Here is a 12,201-nt window from a genome sequence, read left to right on the forward strand (position 1 = left end):
TGTCCTCCTCGGCATGCCTGGGCCGCTTGTCATCCTCAGGGAGGCTTGCACAAAAGGCGTGACAGCTCAGACACCCTCAGGAGTCCAGCTGCTTTCACCCAATTTAAAGCGTTCTTGACTAGAATTGTACGTACCCCTGAGTTTTCAGTTACTAAAATGAAATTGTTTGTTGGGCTAAACCCCTGAAACATGACCAGCATGTCCGGAGAGTTGTCCCAGGGCTGCAGGAACTGAGGGTGGGCAGCCTGTCTCCTGAATAGGACCTCGTCCACCCTGTGCTCTGAGACCAGTGGCCACGCGGGTGGCCGTTTCGTGCCCCTGCACTCTCCGTACTTCACCAATTCCTTTTTCTATCCATCTATTTTTCTTATTGGTTTGTAAGTTCTTGGCACGTTAAGGAAATGAGACTTAACGTTGTCTTTGTAATGTACCAAATCTAACTTTGCTTTGGTCAGAAATTTTTTCTCTCTTGTAATTTTCCCGTGCAGCTCCCTTCAGGCTGGCTGGTGGTGGGAGGAGTGACCGTGGGACCCCCGAACGGTCACCTTTGCAGCTTGTTAGAAACACGGCCTGGACCCGGCCTCAGCTGGGCCTGAACGCCCTGTAGGCTGGTTCCTCTCTGCTCTGGCCTCCTGGCTGCCCCTCTGGGTGCGCTGCCGCAGTGCCGGAGGCAGGGTCACTGAGGCAAGGGGTGAGGCTGGCAGCCCAGCGCAGGAGCCTGGGTCACGCCTCCATCAGCTCCACGCAGCGGGCCCTGCCTCCTGGGGCTTCCCGGTGGTGCCGGCTTCTAGGTGTTAATTCTGTAACAGGCACGTCACTGCCGGTCAGTGTTCACGGGGGACCCCGGGTGCAACCCTCGCACCTGCAGACAAGGACTTGCTTCTTACTTGCTAATCTCTCTCTATCTCCCCCCCATCCTCTGCCCGCTGCACTGGTCAGCACAGCCAGGGGCAGGGGTGATGGGTGGATGCTGTGACCTTTGAGGAGGGCTCAAGGTGGGGTCCCACAGAGGTCTGACCGCCAGCTGGTGACAGGAGCTGCTCCCCGCACACCTGGACAGGAGGGAAGACACTCTAAGAGGCAACATGGGGGCGGGGAGGCCTCGGCTCCCTCACTGCCAGCTGGGCTCAGAGCGAGTCTGAAGCTGCCTCCTCTGAACACGGCCCTGCCGCCCCCGCCCAGAAGAGCCCTGGCCCCGCCGCCGCCGCCGGGGCCGGGGCTCACCTTCATGCGGTCATACTTGTCGTCCACGTCCTGCAGCCAGGAGATGAACTGGCGGGCGTTGAACCGGTCCCGCACTGACTTGTTCTCATCACCCTGGCGGGAGAGTGAAGCACGTGTGGGCGTCCGGGAGGGGTGGGCCTGGCACGCCAAGCCCCGGGTCCCCCGGTCAAGGGCTCCCTCCCCCACCAGCTCTCCACGCCGTCCGTGGGGGGAGCTGCCCTGTGGTGACTCAGGACCCCGGCGGCGCGTTCAGGCTCCCCTCCGTCTCCGTCTCCTGGGAGGCCCCAGGGCGAGCTGGCGAGGGTAAAAAGCGGCAGTGACTTTTCCTTTGACAGGACGTCTGCGAGGCCTGGGGTGGCTGCAGGCCGCCCACGGTGGACTGTGGTTTACAGGCAGGGCAGCCTCGGGGAGCAGTAGGTCCCCACAGGCTCTTGCCGGCTGGGTTTGCAGGGCCTCCCGGGTCTCGGGGCGGGAAAGTCTCTCTCTCGCCCAGCCACACGCAACCACCTGCCTGGGGAAAGCCCAGGCCCCACTACAAAGGGGCTTGAGGGGAGGAGGCTGCAGCCTGAGAGTCCTGTCTGTCGTCTCCTTGACATTCAGAGGAAACCCAGCAATCCCTTAAAGGGGAGCAGATTCTTTTTTCTTTCAGATGCAAATATCAAAAAAAGCAAAGCTTCCACCCAATCCCTAAAATACTTTGTGGACAAATGTTTTTGCTTTAGGGAAAATTCGTTGCTATGCATAGTACGTTCAAGTAGAAACTTAAAGAGGTATCCTTAAAGGTTACGTGTGAGGACTCTTTAATGCACTAAAAAGAAATCAGGTTTAGCTGAACCACCGTACGTCACCATGCGGCCAACCTGGGAATGCTGCTCAGACACCCAGGGGTCTATGTGATCCACCTGTGGGCCTGGGGTCACTAGGGGCCTCCGTCAGGAGGGAACTCAGCATCGAGGCCTGGCCCAGAATGACACGCTCTGGGCTGAGAGTCACAGTGGCTGCGGGGGAGGAGAGAACATCAGGGAGGACGGGAATCGACTTGCTTTCTGCACATTTTAGATCTCCAGCGTGTCAGCCGACGGGTGGGGCCCTCAGGAGCACAGGTACCACAGGGACAGCACAGCGGTCGGCTGGGGAAGGGTGTGACCTCATGGGACAAACACAGCCCTGGGGGCGGAGGGAGGCGGCCTGGACTCTGGTGGACAGACGAGGCACACCGTGTGTCCAACTGCTGGGCGCGCCCTGGGCCCGCATGCCCGTCGGGGGCAGCAGCCCTGTGGTCCCCAGCGTGACAAGCCTCTCTGGGGCCTTCGGTGAGGAAGCCCTGGTGCAGCAGCTCCGGCCGCTGCGCGGGCAGACCGCACGCGAGTCTCCGGGGGCCCGTGACCCCAGCGCTGCTCCAGCCCCCCGCAGGCCCTCTCACCCGGACGCCCACCTGGCTCTCGAGCGGCATGTTGTACACCTCCGAGTCCAGCAGCATGGTGCAGGCGCTGAATGGCACCGCCTGGTTCGCGATGGTCCTCGCTGCCCGGCAGTGAACCCGCAGGATCTCCTGTTCGCAGGAGACGATCAGCTTCTCCTGGAAGAGAGGGGCTGGTGAGCTGAGAGCCACCCAGGCCGGGCGCACTGGGCCCGCGGCTGCCCGCTTACCCGCTCGATGCTGTGCTGCAGGCGCAGCTTCCCACGCACGGCCTCCTGCTGCTTGAACAGCTCCTTCAGGGGCTCCGCCAGGGAGGGAGGGGGCGCGATCTGCAGTCACAGGGGGAGACGGGGGTCAGCGGGGGCCGTGAATCACCCCAGCCGCCCCACTTGCAGGAGTCACCCCGGAGACCACGGTCCCATGAAGACGTGGACGCGCTGGGGGATGCCTGTCCCCAAGAGTAGGTGAGCGAGCGCCCGCACCCCCCTCCCCCCCCCCCCCCCCCCCGCGTGCGGCTGGGAGAAGGGTGGCCGGGGAGGGAGCGGCAGAGATGGGGGAGGCGAGGGAAGCTAAGAACAGAGGGCATCTGCACCTCGGCCCTTGCGCAGCCAAGAGGGGATGGAGGAGGGGCAGGGTGTCCTCTGTTTACCGTGGGCTTCACGCACCCTGAGACCCACTGGGACACAGCTGCCCAGAAGCCACACGAACAGGACAACTGGGCCCGCCCCTCTTCCCAGGGCGTCAGTGAGGGAGAGGGCTCGCCGGGGCACTACCCCCAGATGCCGGAGGCCACCCCTGAACCCAGGAGGGCGCTTCTCCCAGGAGAAGAAGCCGGTGCTTCCAAAACACACAGGAAGCGTGTCACAACAGCACCAGATACGGGCTGGAGCCTCTCGTGGGGCCAGGAAGCACGGTACTGCCGAGGAGCCCCTCCCTGGTGGCCGAGGCCAAGTAGGGTGCGGTGGCTCATGTGGCCACAACCTCGGGCTGGAGGGGAGGAATAATGCCCACGGTACAGTGGCCGCCACAGACAAGACCCTCTGAGGGGCTGGACTCGAGGCCCAAGCTCAAGGTACATGCTCTCTTCCAACTTTTCGGTCCAAAATTCTCAAAACCCGAGATGAAGCCACCCAGCCAGGTCTCTTTGGCTGCACGTCCTGCCCATCATGCCCCGGGGGCCCAGGGCACCGGCCTCCCCTTGCCTCTTGGGCGCCTGCGGTGGTCTCTGTATAGGGGTCTTGTTTGGGGCTGTTGTGGGTGTGAGGTCACCTCCATTTCACCCTCCCCGGCTCCAGAGGGTGTGGGAATGAGGCCTCGGCCTGCCCTCACCCCCAACAGCCTGGGCCTGGCTGCGGGGCGACAGGCTGTGAACCGGAGCCCGCCGCTAGAACGGAGCCCGCCGCTAGAAAGGGCTGAGCTCCAGGAGACACACAGGCTGCTGCCAGGTGAACTCGGGTGGCGGGGGTCCAGGGGGAGGCAGGAGCACGGCTTTCTCTCTAGTTTCCAAATGTTCTAGGGGGCGGTGCTGTTTGTCTAAATTTTAGTTACTGAAACCAAACAGCAGCAAAGTCTCACTGACCAGGGATCCCAGGCCAGGTTCCCCTGCATCCAGTGCCTCGAGCTCCCCCTCTCGGCTCCACTTCCTGCCTGGGAACAGGAGGCGCAGGCCGAGGTCTGAGCGCAGGACGCATCCCATGCAGCACCGACGACCGTTACGGGGGCTTCTCCCAGGCCCGAGAGACAGAACAAGCCGAAAGCTGGGCTTTTTTTCCTCACGGCGGTGGGGGTGGGGTGGGGTGGGGTGGGCTGGTCAAAAACTGAGGCAAGTCCGCCACCCAGCTGTGGATGGGCAGCACCTGGGCAGCACCGTGAAGCCTGGGGGCCGGGGCAGCTCTGGCTACCACTGAGCACAGGTGGCTGAGATCAGCTTTACTGGCCGCAACGCCTGTGCCTGCTGCCTGGGGGGGCGGGCGGGGCAGCAGCACGTGGAGGATGCGCGCTCCCCGCGTGGCTTTCTTCGTGTGGCAGGACCTGCCAACGGCCCGCGTCTGGGCGTGAAGAGGCGGTGGGGTGTGCGCGGCGGGGCTCGGACAGGTCACGTCTGCACAGACGTGGGGCGAACCACCCAGGGGAGGGGGCACGCGAACAGACGGCCGAGAGGCGGGGCGTGGGCCTGACTGGGCAGGTGGGGAAGCCCGGAAACCCGAGGAAGGACCTGCTCTGAGGAGGCAGGAGAGGTGCCCTCAGGCCTCTAGAGGAAAAGGTCTGGGCTCTGGGCTCGGGCCTTGGGTTGGCACGGTGGGGCCGCTGGGGGCCAGGGTTAGAGTCTGGGGAGCCCTCGGGCTGCGGGGGCACTGAACCAGAGGGGGCCAGGCGTGCCCCACGTGGGTGGAGCCTGGGTCAGCCGAGGTCCAAGCACGCGGACTGGGTGGGAGCCGCCATGGGGCAGACGGAGAATGACAGGGAGGACAGCGCAGCGGGTCCTGGGCCTGGGGGGCGCCCCCCGCCCGGGCAGGCACTCACCACGGGGATGTGCAGCTTGCTGAGTGGCTTGCCGTCCAAGAGGTAGGAGCCGGTGTAGGTGACGTACTCGGCATAGCACTGGGGCGCCTGCGGGCTGATGTAGCAGAGGATCTTGCGCTTCTCCTCAATCTTCTTCCTGATCTGCAGGTACTCGAAGTACGGGTTGGACCTGTCGCTGTGGTAAGGCTCGATGTCGTCCAGCTTGATGGCGTCTACGATGGCAGCCAGCGTCTGCTGGATCACCTCCCGCGTCTGACGCGTGGACGTGTGCATCTGCTGGGCCAGCTGCTGGCTGGAGCGCTGGAAGCGGCGTTTGCGCGGGTGCTGGGCCTGGGGGTCATCGTCCTCAGAGCCGCGGCCCTTGGCCCTGGGGGTGGGCGCGGCCGCAGCCTCCTTCTCGGTGGGCGGCGAGCTCTGCTTCTGCTGGTTGGCCAGCATCTGGGCCCGGGTCCTGGTCATGCGCTGGGGGATCTCCTCCACCTTGGGCGCCTTTGGGGCTTCGGCTGTCGGTTTGGGTTCCGGTTCGGGGGCTTCAGGCTGGACGCCGTCCGGAGGCCCCTCGAGCCCGGCACTGTCCTGGGGGCCGGCCCCATCCGCTGCGCAGGCCTGGGCCGAGCCGTCCCCGGGGGCGTCGGGAGCACTGTGGGGCGTGGCCGAGGGGTCTGGGCCCTCGGCCTGCTCGTCCCCACTCCCCGGTGGATGCTGCTCTGAGGGGGCTGGCGTGGGCCCAGAGCCAGGGTCGGAGTCCTCGGGGGCCCTCCCCTCCGGCCCGGCCCCGGCCTCCACTGTGGCCTCGGGCAGCGCGACTGGCTTCGGCTCCTCTGGGGGCTCAGGCGCAGGCTCAGTTGTGAGCCGGGCGGCCACCTGGTCAGGAGGCAGCACCTGCTGTTCCTCAGCAGCTGCCACAGAGATATCCCCGCCACTCGGGAGCGCAGGGGCGTTGTCCAGAGGAACGAGAGGACTCTCTTCCACAGGCTCTGCTTCGACATAGGAAACATCCTTCGTCTGGAGAGGAAGCTCCGGCAGCGAGAAAGGCCCCAGGTCGAGGTCATCCTCGGTGGCGGGGAAGGCACCGGGCCAGGGCACCGGCTCCACCTGGCCGAGGGCAGACAGGTTGTGACCACTTTCCAGGAAGTTGTTCTCCAGGGGACCCAGGGCCTCCACCTGAGCCACGGCCGTCACACACGCAGGCTCGGGGGGCGCGTCGGGGGGCGCTTCCGGAAGGGACTTGCAGTTACTGAAGAAGGACTCCAGCCTGGAGGGAGGGGCAAACGCGGCTGGCTCTTCTAAAGCAGAGACCGCGGCCGGGACTGCTTCCCCGGCCTCGTCCTTGACTTCCAGTCCCGGCTCGGGGACCGACAGAGGGTATGAGACGGGCGACACCGGGTAAGGGGGCTCCGGGTGGAGAGACTCGGCAGGGCAGAAATGTTTCGGGGACTCCGGGAATCTCTGTGGGGACTTCAGCAGGAGGTCCGACCCCACGGGCCAGCTGGCGGGGTTTTCGGGGGTGCCCCCGATGAGGCCAGAGGGGAGGCCCTGCTCCACGGTGGCAGGGTGCGCCCACTCGACCGGCTCCTCTGTGATGACCGTGCTGAAAGGGCCCTCGTCCAGGGGCTCCAGGAAGCTGGGCTCCGGGGGGATGATGGCCGCGGTGGCCTGCTGGTCCTCCGTGGCATCCAGGGGAATGCCAAGGTCAGGGGGAAGGGCCCCCTCCATGGACGGGGCCAAGAGCTCGTCTCTGTGTGAAGGGGGGGACTTCGTCGGTAAGCCGGAGAAGGCACCCTCTGGGGATGGGGTGATGTTGGCTGCGGCCGCAGGCGGACAGTGCAAGGCGTCCGCTTTGGGGGAGGGGATGCCATAGTCCGGGGAGTAATACCCCGGAGACAAGCAGGCGAACTTCTCGGTGGGTGCTGGGGGCCCCAGGGCCTTGTCCTCCGGGTGCTGCCCCGGCGAGCTGTAGCTGGGCGCCGCAGGGACGCTCTGCTGTCTGAACAGCTTGTCCCCGAGTCCGAACTCTTCCTCAGGGGTCCTCCTGATGTCCACAGACACCGAGCGGTAAAGGTTCGCGCACAGCGGCCTCGTAGGTGTCTGGCCCGGTGTTTCTGAAGTCCCGCTGGCGGCCACGGAGAACCTGTCAAAGAAGGAGGGCGAGCAGGCGCTGGCGGACGTGCTGGACACGGGCTGGGGGTCTGTGCAGTCGAACATGAGGTCGGGGTAGTCGTCGGCGCTGCAGGACGGGGTCCGGGGCGTGTGCATGGCCTCCTCGTAGCTGGGGCAGGACACCACCGAGGCGGGGGTGGGGACCCCGGTGGGCCGGCCGTGGTCCGGCCTGGGGGAAGCGGGCAAGACCTCTTTCATGTGGGGGCCTGCCAGCCAGTCTCGGGGGTCCACCGCGGGTCCCGGGTGGGGCTTGTTCTCGGCAGCAGGGGTGGCAGGGGCTGACTCCTTGAGCTTCCTGTCCTTCGGGGCAGGGTCCAGCCCCAGCGGCTTCTTCGGTGGGCCGTCCAGGCCCTTCTTCCGCCCGTCCTCGGCGGGCCTGGCCTTGTCCTTGAGCTTGGGGTCACCAGACCGGTGGCGCAGCTTCTCCATCTGCTTCATCCTCTCCTTGTGCCGTTTGTGGCGCTCCTCGATCTCCAGGTCCTTCTGGGAGAGCATCCGCTCGAAGCTCGTCATCATCAGGTCCCCGTCGCCCAGGAGCTTTTCCCGCGGCCGGACGTCTTTCTTACTGGGGTCTCTGACCGGGAGGAGCTTGTCGTTCCCGTTGCTCAGCTTTACGGGGTCGCCCTTGTCCTTCTCCAGATTCTCCTTGACCTTCTCCTTCAGCTTGGCCTCGCCAAGCTTCCCGCCCTCGTCCTTGGGCTTGTCTCGGAAGGAGCCGGGAGGGTTGTCCTTGTCCCTGGCCGCGGGCTTGAGCTCCTCCCGGTGGTGCCGCGGGGGCCCGTCCCCGTGCCGGTCCCGGTGCCGCTCCTTCTCGTCCCGCCACCGCTCCCGGTGCTTCTCCCGCCGCCTCTTCTCCTTCAGGAGGCTCACGGTGCTAGAGCCGTAAGGCCTCAGTTCCTTCTCTACCTTCTTGGGAGGTTCTCTTTCAGGATCATTTTTCTCCTTCTTTTCGGTAGAAAACAACTCGATGGTTTTCTCTAATTCGTCCTCTGCGTCGGCCTTGATGCTGCCGTAGGAGAGGCCGTAAGTGTCGGCCTCCAGGACCTCCTTCTCGTACTGGCTGCTGTCCTTCCGGCCGCCCGTGTCCTTGCAGTCGTCGCTCTTCTCCTTCTTCTCGGGCTTGTCTTTCCTGACCCGCTCTCGGTCATGGCTCTTCTTGGAGGAGGACGAGGCGTGCCGGTGCCGCTCCCTCTCCCGCGCCCGCTCCTCCGGGGGCTCCGGGAAGGGCGCCTCCAGGAGGGCGCCGAGGCCCGGGTCGTGGCCGCGGTCGGGGAAGCCGTCCGACGACGCGTCGCTGGCCTTGTCGTTGGAGTCCTCGCGCAAGTCCTGCAGCGCCGCCTCCTCCAGCCGCTCCAGCAGGCTCTTCTCCGCGTCGGTGCCCTTGCTCGCCTTCCTCTCGCGGCCCTGCTCCCGGTCCGGCCTCTCCCGGTGCCTGCTCTTGGCCTTGTCCTCCGCAGGGGGCCTCTTCTCCCCCTTCTCGGGGAGCCTCTGCTTGTTCCTCTTGTCCTGCGTGGAGTCCACCGACGCTCGGTCCTTCCTGTCCTTGTATTTTTCCGTGGACTCTCTGTCCTTCTTCTCTTTGTGCTTTTCCAAGGTTTTTTCTTTCTTGTCCTTCCCCCCGTCTGTGGCGCCCTTCTCCTTCTTCTTCTCTCTGATTTCTTTGTCTTTCTGCTTCTCCGCATGCTGCCTGTCGGCCGAGTGCTTCCGGTGCCTGTCGGGGGGGTGCGGCTCCCGCCCGTCCTCCCTCTCGGGGGGGCCATCCCCCCGCCCCTCGCCGGCCTCCCCGACTTTGAATCCGCTCACCGCGTAGTCATCTTTTTCATCTTCGCTTTCATCAGTGAATATGTCTGCAATGTACCAGCTTTTCTCTTTACCCTTCTTTTCATCTTTTTTTTCAGAGAAGTCCTCGGAGAGAATTCCGGGGAAAGTCTTCTCCCGTTTGTCTTTACCTTGGTCGAGAGATGCTTTTCTCTCTTTGTCTTTGCTGTGCACGTCTTTATGCTTTTCCTTGGCGTCCTTTTTCTCTTTGAAACACTTATCAAGTTCTTTGTCCTTCTGACACTTCTCAAGCATCAGTCTTTCGTTTCTGTCCTTGTCACTGGACTTCTCTTTGTGCTTCTCCAGCTTTAGCCTCTCCTTCCTCTCCTTCTCTCTCGCCGGGTGGTGCCTCTCCCAGGGCTCCAGGCTCTTCCCGAAGTCGCAGTCGGGCCTGTCCTTGAAGACTCCCTCGCAGCCGCACTCCTTCAGGTCCTCCCTGTGCGCCTCCTCGGGCTTTGCGCGGCCATCCCTCCGCTCCTTGGCGGCCTCGGGGGGCTCCTTCCTGTCCCGGCCGCCTTCCGCACACTCCCGCCTCCTCCTGTCCTTCTCGCAGAGGTAGCCGGGCACGGCCCTGTGCCTGTCGGCAGCGTGCTCTCTCCTCCGCTCCGAGCCCCGTTCCAGGCAGTCCCTGTCCTTCTTCCGAGAGAAGATGTCCCTGTCCGTGCGCTTCTCCCGGGCCTTGTTCTCCCGCCTCTTCTCCCTACTGTCCTCTTTCACCGTCTCCAGGATCAGCCTGGCCACAGACTCGCTCTTCATGTCCCTGTAGTCTGTCACTGCAGAGTCCCAGCTGTCTTCCCCTTTGAAATCGAAGGATGAATCTGACAAGTCAGAGAACCACCGATCCTGGTCATCAGAAAGACTAAACTTGGTGTCTTCGTTCTCCAGAAACTGACTTTTGTTACAATATTCATCAAAAGCAGACTCCTCCCTATACACTTTTTTGAGTTTTTCTTTATCCTCTTTGAAGGTCTTCTCCCTCTCTTTTGAAATTTTATCCTCTTTAAAGTCATTCTTTTTCTCTAACTTGGAGGGCCTGTCTTTGGACTTCTTCTTTCTTTCCTCCTTGTAGAGCCTCAGCTTTTCCTCTTTTGGAGATTTTTCCTTCAGCAGCTTCTCCTTGTCGGCTTTGCTGCACCGGTCCTTCTCCTCCCGGAAGGCCCTGCCCCCGTCCTTGTTCAGCTCCCTGATTCTCTTGAGCGACTTCTCCTCTCTGGAGACCTTGATCATCTCGTCCTTGAAGAGCCACTCCTTCTCCTCCGACTTCATTTTGCTGAGCTTCTCCTCCTTCTTACAGGGGTCTCTCTCGTGTTTTAGGCCTTTCAGCTTGCCCTCAGCCGGCACGTCGTCCAGGAGGATCGCCTTGTCTGCCCTCTGCTTGGAGTCCTCGTACTCGTAGGTGAAGCTCTTCAGCTTCAGCTCCTGGCTGACGGAGCACAGCCCCTTCTCCTTGCTTTTGTGTTTATGTTTCGTCTTGTGTTTCTTGACGACTTTGCCCTCCTTGTCCAGCTTGGGGATGGCGCCGTCCCCGCCAGGATGGAAGGAGTTCTTCCTATCGGGCAGCGCGCCCTGCAGGCCGGCCCTCTTCCTGTGCTCCTGCCTCTTCCTGACCGGCTTCAGTGACTCCACGCTGGAGCCCTCGGAGGAGCCGTCAGACTCGCTGCTCAGTCTCGTCCTCGTGGAGTCTGATAAGGAGCTGACCTCGGACCAGGCTGGAGAGGAGATGGTTTTCCAGTTGTCTGTCCGCCAGTGCTTGGCGTGCGGGTCCGCGTGGCTGGGGTTATGCTTCTGGGGGGCGGAGCTGCCGTGGGACGAGGTGGAGGAGGCGGACAGGGAGCTGAACAGGGCAGGGTCCTTCAGCACCAGCGGGGACTCCTTGAGGCAGCCGGGGCTCCCCGCCGAGCCCCCACCGTCCTCGCCGCTCTCCGAAGACTCGCTCTCGGACTCGGAGGAGCAGAACTTGTCGCTCCTCTTCCCAAACCGCACTTCCTTGCCCTTGGTTTCCTTCTTCCGCTTCTTCTTCACTTTCGTTCTCTCCTGCTGCTGCTTGCAGCTGGAAGGCTCCCGTGTCTTGTTGCCAGGCAGTGTCGTGTGAGCCGAGAGTCTCAGCTTCTCCCCGGTCCCCACGGCGACACCGACGTCCTCCTCGTCTGACGTGTCCGACAAGATGCGGTGAGACGCCTTCTTTGGTGCAATCGTGCTGTTTTTAGTGTAACTTTTCACTTCCATTTTGGGTATAGAAATAAAACTATTTGACTTAGTTTCCTTCCTGTAATCCTTTTTCAGCAAATGTTTGTCGTCCACGGGAGGGATTCTGTCCTGCTCGTCGTCCTCGTCGAACTCATACTCATCCTTGACGGGGGTCACAGTTTTCTGGGGCTCCGGATTCTTAGTCTTGTGCTTCAGACCTTTCTCAAACTCGGAGTCCGTGTTATTGCCGTCGACTGAGCTGGAAGGTGCGAACGATGGGGCGTCGTCCTCCTCCTCGGAGCTCTCTGCGGGGACAGGGGGGAGGAGGTCAGAGGTGCTTCAGGCAGGGGCTGCGGGCACCTGGGGAGGGGAGGGGAAGGCGCCCGCCCAACAAGCGCGTCACCTGGCTTAGTTCAGGTTGAGGCTGGCCCTGGGCAGAGGGGCTACAGAGAGGTCTGCACAGACACGGGGCTGGAGGCCCTGCACGGAAGATCCCCATCCCGGCTCAGGGGGGGGAACTCCTCACGGGCCAGAAGCTCCCGTCAGCAGCAGGCATCCAAGGAGGCTGCCGGGAGAGCCCTGCTGACCGCGGTGACGCCACCTGCCCAGCCCGCGCCCCCGCAGCACTGACCGGCCGAGCTCTCCTCGCTGGACGTGTAGGTGCCCTTGCCCAGCAGCAGGTTCACCATGGTCGGGGAGCTGGCCACCTTGAGCGGCGTCTCGCCCTTCCTGTTGCTCTGCTGAGGGTTCCCTCCATACCGGAGCAGCAGCTTCACCACCTGCGGAGCAGTGAGAGGCCCGTCAGGGACCCTGAGAAACATTGAGCGGCCACCACGCCGATGCCCAACTGCGGCCCCTTCACAGGGCCT

The 12,201-nt window shown here is 63.3% G+C and overlaps 1 protein-coding gene across 16 annotated transcripts in view; it reads right to left on the bottom strand.

Annotated features, from left to right (window-relative positions):
- Window positions 1–12,201, bottom strand: part of ANKRD11 (ankyrin repeat domain 11) — a 171,310-nt gene that overhangs the window by 1,712 nt on the left and 157,397 nt on the right. For 14 of the 16 annotated variants that reach the window (XM_089903439.1, XM_022582895.3, XM_022582892.3 and 11 more), the window contains 5 exons: window positions 11,964–12,111; window positions 5,168–11,637; window positions 2,875–2,973; window positions 2,660–2,803; window positions 1,225–1,317 (listed from right to left, as the gene is read on the bottom strand). In XM_089903439.1, coding sequence (XP_089759565.1) covers window positions 1,225–1,317; window positions 2,660–2,803; window positions 2,875–2,973; window positions 5,168–11,637; window positions 11,964–12,111 — 6,954 coding nt within the window. Of the gene's footprint in view, window positions 1–887; window positions 1,053–1,224; window positions 1,318–2,659; window positions 2,804–2,874; window positions 2,974–5,167; window positions 11,638–11,963; window positions 12,112–12,201 lie in introns of all 16 variants that reach the window. The other 2 variants (XM_022582896.3, XM_089903438.1) reach the window with 1 other exon arrangement.

This window comes from Delphinapterus leucas, chromosome 20, assembly GCF_059928025.1.
Source record: "Delphinapterus leucas isolate spDelLeu-1000000601 "Yukka" chromosome 20, BTC_Dleu_Yukka2, whole genome shotgun sequence".
NCBI classification, from domain to species: Eukaryota; Metazoa; Chordata; class Mammalia; order Artiodactyla; family Monodontidae; genus Delphinapterus; species Delphinapterus leucas.